The following is a 10,875-nucleotide window of genomic DNA, read 5'->3' as shown; positions in this document are numbered from 1 at the left end:
ACAAAGGGTTAATCCAAGAAACACAGGCAGAAGGTCAGGAAACAGACAACAAGGCAACACGACTAGACTAAGAATAGAACTAGAACTGGGAACTAGGAATGGCTCCATAATGCAGCTATCGCTAGAAGAGTGATATGCGCTAAACAATACTCGGCAGTTTGAGAACGATCTGAGTGAGTGTAATATAGTGTGTGTGTGACTGGTTACAGCTGTGTGCAATCAGTGCAATGGATGATGGGAAATGTAGTCCGTGGTGACGTGTAACAGTCTGTGTAGTGAGAGGTCAATATGATGGACGAGTGACCTCTGGTGGTGATCGGACGGAAGTCCATGGACAGGATTCGTAACAGTAGCATTCAGGACTCCATGTTGCAAATAAATATATTACTGTTATTATTTTATTCAAATGTTGTGTCTTATTGTGTCTAATTTACTTTTAAACATTTTGAAACTAAACTTGCTTACACTACTTCTTAACGTTCTTAAATCATATTTCTGTCACTGACAAAAAATATTGTGTATTACATTAAAATAAAGACAAATTTAATTATTCTACTTACATTTGTATGTGAAGTCAAAACCAACCCCAACTTTGCTTCAAAATGCATCGCAAGGACTCGTAACCCAAGATCACGTGATCACAAATGGAAATCACTTCCTTGAAGTGACCATCACATGTTCCCTTCTCTAACGGTCTTCTGGAGGGGCCCTTCGTGAAGGGATTCATTTGTTCACTTTCGTTTGGAACCTCCCTACAAATGGTGTCCCCTTTCCATTTGGAATTCGCTGCGAATTTCGTTCATATTACCCATATTCATACTATATAGAACATAGTTTTTAATGGTTGCAAAGTAAGTTCAAATTCAAATGTAGTTCCTACTCAGTACGCGATTTCAGATGCACCGAGTGAGTTTTCGCCACCTACTGTTGGTTTTAATTTCATATTTAGAGTATAATTTTTTTTTATTTTTTTTTATGCATTAATGCCATTTTTTTGTATTGTCTATTCACTGCCTTTCTCATTTAACACAATTATGACTTTAAATTATTATGGGGGGTATTTTCTCAGCTCAAACTGATGAGTGATTAATTTGTGATTAATTTCATTTAATATGCACATCATGTAATTTATTAGATTACATTTTAATTGCTTGATAGCCTGAAATTATACATGCTAGAATTGTTTAAACACTTGATATTAACCATCATTATTATTAAAAAAAATATTTAACAAAATGACAAAATGAGATTATATCATCCTACATAAATGTATAATGATTTTGCAGAAGTCATTATAATTGTAGCAACTATTTTTGCCATAACTACGAATACCATAGTAAACATTTGTAAGGGTTTTCTGGACACTCAGCCTTACTTATATAACACTATTGAAACCAGTAACTGCTTTCAAAGGCCAATCTGTTAATGCTTTAATCGACAAAAACAAACTTCTTAGTCTGAGTTTTGAGCATCATGTGACTGTAGAACTCACATGGTAGACACACTGTCTCCTTTTCTCTCTATTCGCCTCTCTGTACTCCAGCACAAGCTCATGAAACATTAGGAACATCGGGTTAGTTTGCTGTAGGCATACTACAGGGTCAGGCAGATGCTCAGGTAAAAATGACATTTTGTGATATTGTATCTGTTCTCTGTTCAGTTGTTTTGGTGTTTTTTGAGAAGTCACTTTGCTTATGATTTGTTTTTGTAATATGCGCGTCTATAAGACTGGCTTGTCTTGTCAGACTCAATTAATGTTGGTCATAATGCTGACCTGTTAGACTTAATGTTAACTTTTTGTATTTGTTTCAGTCTGCTTAAGTTTATTGGGGTGGATTTTAGTTCATGTTGTCTCCTAAAGCCATTTTAAGCAATTGATCTACAGTTGTACTAAATTATGCACTTTAATACATAAAATTTAAAAAAAAATCTGATGTATTCGATGTTCTATTGCTTATCAAATGGTAAGTGAAACCTCATACAGTCTAAGATACATACTATGATGAAATGGACTACTAGACCCTGTCTTTTACTGAATTTACTGAAAGCTAATTTTCTGCTTATCCCAGTATTTATTTATGGGATTAGAATGTTTGAACAATGGCCTTATTCTTATGTGTCGGTGTATTTCTGAAATCTTTCCCATTGTTCTGTTTCATGTGGCTGGATCTTACCCTGCTGTGACAGAACTGTGGGTGAAAGCAACCCTAACTACGTTAGAGCAGAATTTGTTATAGGCTGTGATGGAATTTTGCTGTGTTTTATCGGATGTTCTGTGCTCCTGTTAGTATATGTGTAATAATAGTGGATGCTGCAGGTAGTTGTCACACTTTTCAGTTTCCAGTGAGTATTTTAAATGCTTATTTTATGAAACTCCATTTCTATATACCATAGAGAGGGATACTTTGAAGTCTTGTCTATAAAAAAAAGAAAAGAAAAGCTGTTTGTTATTTTCTCTGTTATAGCTCTGAAAAAAACTTGTGACAACTTGACCTAATCTGACATTTATAAAAAAAATACTCTTGTTCTGAGAGCACAGTACCTTAAACATATAGTTGACTAAAGTTTTGGTTTTATTGTTCATTTGTTAACCAGACAGCAGCTATAGCATATATACATTTTAATTTGAAGGACAGTAATAATAATAATAATAAAACCTTTTAATAGGGTTTTGAACTAGGTTTTTAACCCTAATTAAACAACTTTTAAAATAACTTTGTTGAGCTATATACCTGTTATATTTTATAATTATTTATAATGTACTGTTATACTTTAAACTATACTTCATTACACTTTTTATTATGCTAATTATTCTATACTAATTCATTAAACAAATTACATTATTGTAATTTAATGTGCTTTTTATTAGTTCTATTTTTTACTATTCTCTTAATCTTTAATTCATTTTATTGCAGTTTTAGTTTAAATGTATTACTTCAATTGCTTCAAAGGCAACATTTCTAATTTGCATTTAAATGCTTTAAGTTTTTCATCTAATATTTATGTTTTATTTCATCTTTATTTCAGTTCACAAAAACAATTTTTAATCGTTTTAGTTTTGATTTAAATTTATATTTTAATAGCTTATGACACTGATATGCATTGTGAAGTCAGTTAACTAATTAAATAAAGTTAACTTTTATGCTTTTTATGCTTGTTGATTAGACAAATGTAATTGGTTAATTTTGTGGCTAAATAATGCGTAACTAAATTTAAAAAGATAGAGGAAGATAGACATGGATAAAAGTAGATTAAGCGAGAAGAATATAAGAAATTCCATTTCTTTACTGCCTCCCTGTATGTGAAGTTATTTTCTTGTTTAATTCCGTCACAGTCAGATCTCTCAGGGAAAACTGAACATTCCCAAGTGTAATGTTCAACAATTGAAAATGTGTAAACCTTTTAAATCAGGGCTATTGAATTACGTCCTCTCTTCAATGTGAAATTTGTTGTGAGGTTTGTGGCTTGAATTTAGGCCACAGATGACTTGCATCCCACCACTCGTTGGGTGTCCCACAGACTCTGAATCGTAACACTTGCTCTGATTCGGATTTGCCAGAAAGCATTACTGCCTGTTGTTTGTAGGGCCCTGATTTTGATGGATTGAGATTTGCACGTACATTTGAAGGTCAATAGTTACCATGAGACTGTTAGTAAACAGTGAGGGTTTTGGCCATCTTGGCCAGTCTGTGGTCTGGAATGAAAGCCTTTAGGACATTTGGCCACTGAATGGCAGATATAGCTGCCAGAATAACTGGCAGGGGTTTAAAGGTCTTTGACTGTACCACAGTGAATCTCTGCATTGCTTTTGCTAGTAGATTTATTTGGGTGACCAGGTATTTATTTATGGGATTAGAGTGTTTGAACAATGGCCTTATTCTTATGTGTCGGTGTATTTCTGAAATCTTTCCCATTGTTCTGTTTCATGTGGCTGGATCTTACCCTGCTGTGACAGAACTGTGGGTGAAAGCAACCCTAACTACGTTAGAGCAGAATTTGTTATAGGCTGTGATGGAATTTTGCTGTGTTTTATCGGATGTTCTGTGCTCCTGTTAGTATATGTGTAATAATAGTGGATGCTGCAGGTAGTTGTCACACTTTTCAGTTTCCAGTGAGTATTTTAAATGCTTATTTTATGAAACTCCATTTCTATATACCATAGAGAGGGATACTTTGAAGTCTTGTCTATAAAAAAAAGAAAAGAAAAGCTGTTTGTTATTTTCTCTGTTACAGCTCTGAAAAAAACTTGTGACAACTTGACCTAATCTGACATTTATAAAAAAAATACTCTTGTTCTGAGAGCACAGTACCTTAAACATATAGTTGACTAAAGTTTTGGTTTTATTGTTCATTTGTTAACCAGACAGCAGCTATAGCATATATACATTTTAATTTGAAGGACAGTAATAATAATAATAATAAAACCTTTTAATAGGGTTTTGAACTAGGTTTTTAACCCTAATTAAACAACTTTTAAAATAACTTTGTTGAGCTATATACCTGTTATATTTTATAATTATTTATAATGTACTGTTATACTTTAAACTATACTTCATTACACTTTTTATTATGCTAATTATTCTATACTAATTCATTAAACAAATTACATTATTGTAATTTAATGTGCTTTTTATTAGTTCTATTTTTTACTATTCTCTTAATCTTTAATTCATTTTATTGCAGTTTTAGTTTAAATGTATTACTTCAATTGCTTCAAAGGCAACATTTCTAATTTGCATTTAAATGCTTTAAGTTTTTCATCTAATATTTATGTTTTATTTCATCTTTATTTCAGTTCACAAAAACAATTTTTAATCGTTTTAGTTTTGATTTAAATTTATATTTTAATAGCTTATGACACTGATATGCATTGTGAAGTCAGTTAACTAATTAAATAAAGTTAACTTTTATGCTTTTTATGCTTGTTGATTAGAGAAATGTAATTGGTTAATTTTGTGGCTAAATAATGCGTAACTAAATTTAAAAAGATAGAGGAAGATAGACATGGATAAAAGTAGATTAAGCGAGAAGAATATAAGAAATTCCATTTCTTTACTGCCTCCCTGTATGTGAAGTTATTTTCTTGTTTAATTCCGTCACAGTCAGATCTCTCAGGGAAAACTGAACATTCCCAAGTGTAATGTTCAACAATTGAAAATGTGTAAACCTTTTAAATCAGGGCTATTGAATTACGTCCTCTCTTCAATGTGAAATTTGTTGTGAGGTTTGTGGCTTGAATTTAGGCCACAGATGACTTGCATCCCACCACTCGTTGGGTGTCCCACAGACTCTGAATCGTAACACTTACTCTGATTCGGATTTGCCAGAAAGCATTACTGCCTGTTGTTTGTAGGGCCCTGATTTTGATGGATTGAGATTTGCACGTACATTTGAAGGTCAATAGTTACCATGAGACTGTTAGTAAACAGTGAGGGTTTTGGCCATCTTGGCCAGTCTGTGGGCTGGAATGAAAGCCTTTAGGACATTTGGCCACTGAATGGCAGATATAGCTGCCAGAATAACTGGCAGGGGTTTAAAGGTCTTTGACTGGACCACAGTGAATCTCTGCATTGCTATTGCTAGTAGATTTATTTGGGTGACCAGATGGAGCTTTACAGTATTTGGGAAGAGTTTCGTTGGCTTAGCAAAATGAGATTGATATAATCACCTGTTTTGATTCTAAAGCAAGTATTTCAAATAACGACTGTCCTTTCTCCTGTATTCTTTCACAAGACTCTTAACCACTAGTGCTAAATCCTTCCCCATGGCAGGATTTTGCTTAGAGAAGCTCTTGAAGAGATTTTCCCAGATTTGGTCAAACAGCCCATGCCATTTGTGTTTAAATGTAACAGGTGGGAATTTACAATGTATTCTTGAGTACCACCATTTAGATAGAGTAGTCTCTCTGAGCTCCTATAGTGACTTCATTTCGCTTTCTTTGAGACTCCTTGGCCAGGGGTTCCTAGGCTTTTTTTTTTTTAATCAAATATCAAACTGAAAGATCTTAAATAGTTGTTACTGTAATTTTGTAATGTTTTATTGTATTTTTCTTTTCTTTTGCCCCCCCCCACATAAAAAGAGTCATCCTAACCAGGCAGATATGGATGGGCTTTCATCCAAAATCCACCATTTCCTCCTGCTCACTTTCGGTTCAGCATTGGCGTTTCTGTTACTCGGAAATCTCGAGAACCCCCTGCAGTTCCATCATGAGCCCCTAGAAGTTTGTGAACCCCCGTAGAGAAACCCTGTAAGATATTAAAGCTTTGCTTTGTATAGTTTAACTGTTTATTCAGGAAATGTAAAGATTTTTCCACTCTTTAGAGTACATGAGAAAAATAACTCCTAATCCCTCACGTTAACCCTAACAGGTTGTTCAATTGTAATACATGTTCAGAAAACGGTTACAGTTTTGTTTTCATATTGTTCATATTGTTGAACTGTATAGAGCTGCAGATGTTTGTTTGAAATGATACTTCAAACCATTGTAACTCCTATATGGATCCAGAAAATGCATATCAGACATCCAGTACTGTACATACCCATAACCAGTGTCTTACATGTTTTCCTTTATATTGGTGAAGTTATCTCTCAGCTTGAATTTGTGTTGAAGGGTTTACCGTCAACAAACCAATGGCTATGGAGAGGACACAAGGGAATGAGTGTGCATGCAATTCATCAACAAGCACTGGTTCTTAGGTTCTAATGGTGTTTGTTCCCCTTTTTTTCAGCATCTGATTTAGTGCCACCATGAGTGGGGGAGTGAATGTGAAGAGTCTTCCACGAGCCCAGCCGGGCTCTGGCATTCCTCTGCACAGGACAAGACACCCCTCCCCGAAACCTGAGCCCAAGAGCACCAGTAGTGGCCTTCCGAGACCGTCCACACACGTCCCCGTTAGCAACAAAACCTCCTGTAGCAGCAGCCCTACAGCTTTCTCCTACAGAGATGTGCTGAGGGACACCACCCTCAGAAACCAGCATCTGCTACTAAGAGGCAGTCCACCTAGTCAACGTTCTTCCACCAGTCCTCAAACTCAGACCCAAGACTCTAGATCAGCCCACAGCAGTCCACAAGTTCGACGGAAAGAGTCCCCACTTTCGAGGGGTGCTCTGGATGGGTCCAAGAGTTTGCTTGACCTTCGGTTCAATGGCAACAAGAACTTCCAGAGTGGAAACTTTCGTTCTCAGATGGGAAGAATGGACAACGATAACAGTTTGATCTCAGAAGAACTCAAATGCCATGAGGAGAGCGCTGCTTCTGGAAGCAGTCACAGCAAGACGGGAATCCCTTTGTTCAGATTTATTAACAAAAACGTGAGGCCTGGTCCAGCAGCCACTAACGTAGATACGGGTCTCCTCAGAGTCCATCGAGAGAGAGTGTCCCTGCAGAACAGTGCCTCTAGTAGTTTTTCAGATGAGGAGATGTGCACCCCAGATGACCTCAGCCCGGAGGTCCCACAAAAAACACCCCCCGAGACTACTGCAGTCCCGAAACAGGAAACCTCTAGTGTTGAGAGGCTCAAAGCCAAACAGTCACTGAAGGTCAATATGGCTGCTGTGGCACCTTTCAGATACAGGTAAGTTATGGAAAATATACTGAAGGATTGTAGCACTACTATGATTAAGAGATCAGCTTAGACCAGGACCAGAAAAGAGCAGGGGTGCGTTTCCCATACAACTATTTAACTGGCTGCTTAACTACCATATTATGATACAGAAATTAACAAGAAACTATCCTTTTAACCACAGGTTGAGAACTGTTCCAACCACACAAGTTTGCGAGTCTGTTTGTGAAACAGTGGTTTCAGGAAATGCTGAATCGTTGTTAGTAACGACAGAACTTGTGGTCATAGTTGGGTATTAGTTAGTTGGGTCAATGCTTTGGGAAATGGATGCCAAGTTGGTGTATTTTGGTTAGTGCAGATTTAGTTTCATGTGGACCAGCATAGTTGATGCTTTTCACCAGCATAGCATAGCCTATAGAACTGACTCTCCATGATGGCTTTTCTAGTGAAGCTTTTTGACATTTTTGGCTTGCTATTTAAGCCGTCTAATAGGGACATCAGCACCTCGACTAGCTATGCTGGTCTTTTCAGCAAGGAGGTTTCATACAGTTGTACCACACACTTTTCACACTATGGTTAACACTTGGCTAACATATTAACGGTGCTTTTAACCCTGGGTTAAACAAAGTTTCACACTTATTTTTAAAAGGGAATTAGTGCCACATTGTCAGAAAAAAAAACATGTTCAGAAATGGTACTTTTAGGGATACAACAGGTTGTAACTGGGGAAGTAACCTTAAAGGGACCTTATCTACCTCTAAAAGATGGATATTAGTACCTTAAATTAGTAATATGTACCTTTAAGGTGCTACTGTAAACCTTTTAGGTGTAAATTAGATACAAAATCGCTTGTTGTATCTCAAAAAGTACAGTTTTTCTGAGAGTTCACTTTTAAACCCGGGTTAAGAATCCTGCTTACATTAATTGGAATCAGATTCATTTACATTTTATATTTATTTTATTTTTTATTTTTTTTCATGGTCAAGAGGTTGCCCACTCAGGTCATCTATACAATTGACCTGAGTGGGCAAGACATATATAAAATTAGTTAAATTTGATGCATATAATATTGCTAACCATGTAAATATGCAAATAAAAACATTAAACCAGGATTTACAAAAAGTAAGTCAGGATAGATCAAGCTCACTCAAGATAACCCAGGATTACATTGGGATCTGTTTTTAAAAAATTATCCTGGGTTACAACTTTCAAACGTGAAATGTCCAAAAGAAAAAGTGTTTGAAGCAACAGTTTGAGTAAACTCTTTTTTTGTTATGATGAAGGGTAGAAATTCTAATCTTGCAGAAACCGAGTTGAAAATGCACTGTATCTTTCTACCAAGCTAGCCTAATAAACTTTTATTAGGCTATATTTTACAGCATTTCAAGTGTTTTCCAAAATGTCTTAACATGTTTTAACTGCTGTACATTTATTGTATTACATGGTTTGTTACTTTTCTAGCAATTCAGTTCTGTTGCTATAATTTGTCTTTCCTCTGTCTGTCCTCACATATGTCTGTGCCCAGCTCAATCTCTCTTTTTTTTTGGTCTCTCTCACCCTTTTTCTCCCCATTTCATCCAGTTTTGACAAATATGACAGTCCGTCATTTACGCTGATAGATTAGCCTCCTTTTCCACTCGTAATCTTTCCAGCGCCGAATCAGTCATGCGGTTTAAGTTTCTATCCCACTCTCAGAGACTGTCGCTCCTGCCCTCTGTATGCCTGCTGGGAATTCTGGGGCAGAGTAGATGCTTAAAAAGCTTCTCCTGCCAGCGCGAACACTCTCTGAATTATCTGCTCTAATGACTCAGTGCAGTGGACACCCGGTGGGCACGATATACACTGGCATCAGGGTGACTGCCATGTTAGTGTAACTGAATATAAACCAGGCGTTACAGGGACAAAGCTGCTGATAGAAAATAGATTTTAGAATTATTTTCAGATTGTTATTGCTAGATTGTTAACAGTTAGTGAAAAATACTAAGAATTCTTGGCTGGCGTTCAGTGAATGTTTGGTACACGTTTCCAGTTGGGTTTTTGGTTATGAGGCTCTTGAAAAGAGCAATAATTGTCTAATTAACTTTTTTTTTTTCATTTTGTTTTATAAAGACTGCAGATTCAGGAAGATATATCTCTGGATGACTTCAGTGACTGTTCCTCTGACTCAATAGAAGTCTGCTGTGATGACCTCAATACTGGTGAGTTGTTGGCACTCTCGTTTTATTATCTTTTGCGTAGGCTTTAATATTATTCTAAATGATCAGTTATGTTTTTAGGATATGTTCACAATCTTAAGGTGCCCAATTATGACCTTTTTTGTAACCTTTCAAATATGTCCAATATGAGATGCTCATAAAATGACCCACATGCATAAAAACACTAGGCTGGTATGCACATCATAATCTACTTTCAAAAATATAAAATTACATTTTTTGACAGTTCAAAGCAGTGTTAATTTCGTTGATGAATAATTTTCGTCAACGACAATTTTTCACAGATGAAAACGAGATAACGAAATAAAAACTCTTTTTGAATGACAAAAACTATTACGAAAATCAATCTACATTTTCGTCAACGAATAAAAACGAGGGAGGGTAGGATCCAGTCAGATCTCATGCGTGGTTAGGAGGTTAGATGTGCACATTTTAACTGTAGCAGTGAGCCTACTGATCTATCCGGCGGGATATTAGCTAGCATACACTTGCTGCACGTCCCATAAAACGTTCAAAAATCTCAATATCTGGGAGTAAGAGAAGAGCAGACATATGGATACATTTGAAAAGCATGACGACACAAAAGAGAACTGAATTCGTCCGGTTTTCTGAGCGCACACACCTGAAGCGCGCACACAGAAAAGCGCCTCTCACACAGCGCACAACTGAATTCAGTTCTCTTTTGCATCGCATGAACGGAGAAATACACACAAAATGATGTTGAATTGTCTGTTTTGACGAGTATTCACATAAACACACTCGGTTACATCTCAAGTTGGGAGAATATCGGAAGTGTATCAGTATAATACACCCGTGCATTCGGTATTTAATGGGACAGAAGCCTAATTTAGTTGCTGCTGTATTTGTGTCTTTAATGTTAATCAAGCAACAAAAGAAAGAGAGAAAATCACTCACTGCTCTTGACTGAATGACTTTAGTAACCCTAATAAGGATTAATCTAAATTTATTTATATAAATAAATATGTCTGCTTGAAAGAATGAAGAATGTGGTAAGTTGTTATAAAGAATGAATATGATAACCATTGGTATTTCACTGAAAGGAGGACCATATTCTTGTTTCTTTATGAGAAGTGGTTTTA

General features: G+C 36.0%; 1 protein-coding gene across 1 annotated transcript in view; it reads left to right on the top strand.

The window, feature by feature from the left end:
- LOC107707368 (neuron navigator 1-like) overlaps positions 1-10,875 on the top strand; it is a 172,392-nt gene that overhangs the window by 17,406 nt on the left and 144,111 nt on the right. Inside the window, exons 2-3 of the mRNA XM_016511357.1 lie at positions 6,729-7,574; positions 9,672-9,760. Of these exons, the coding sequence (XP_016366843.1) occupies positions 6,748-7,574; positions 9,672-9,760 (916 nt within the window). The 5' untranslated portion in view covers positions 6,729-6,747. The remainder of the gene's footprint in view (positions 1-6,728; positions 7,575-9,671; positions 9,761-10,875) is intronic.

Source organism: Sinocyclocheilus rhinocerous, unplaced genomic scaffold, assembly GCF_001515625.1.
Source record: "Sinocyclocheilus rhinocerous isolate Xijiao unplaced genomic scaffold, SAMN03320098_v1.1 scaffold625, whole genome shotgun sequence".
NCBI lineage: Eukaryota > Metazoa > Chordata > Actinopteri > Cypriniformes > Cyprinidae > Sinocyclocheilus > Sinocyclocheilus rhinocerous.
Note: the sequence above shows the minus strand (reverse complement) of the source record. Positions and strands in the feature narration are given on the sequence as shown.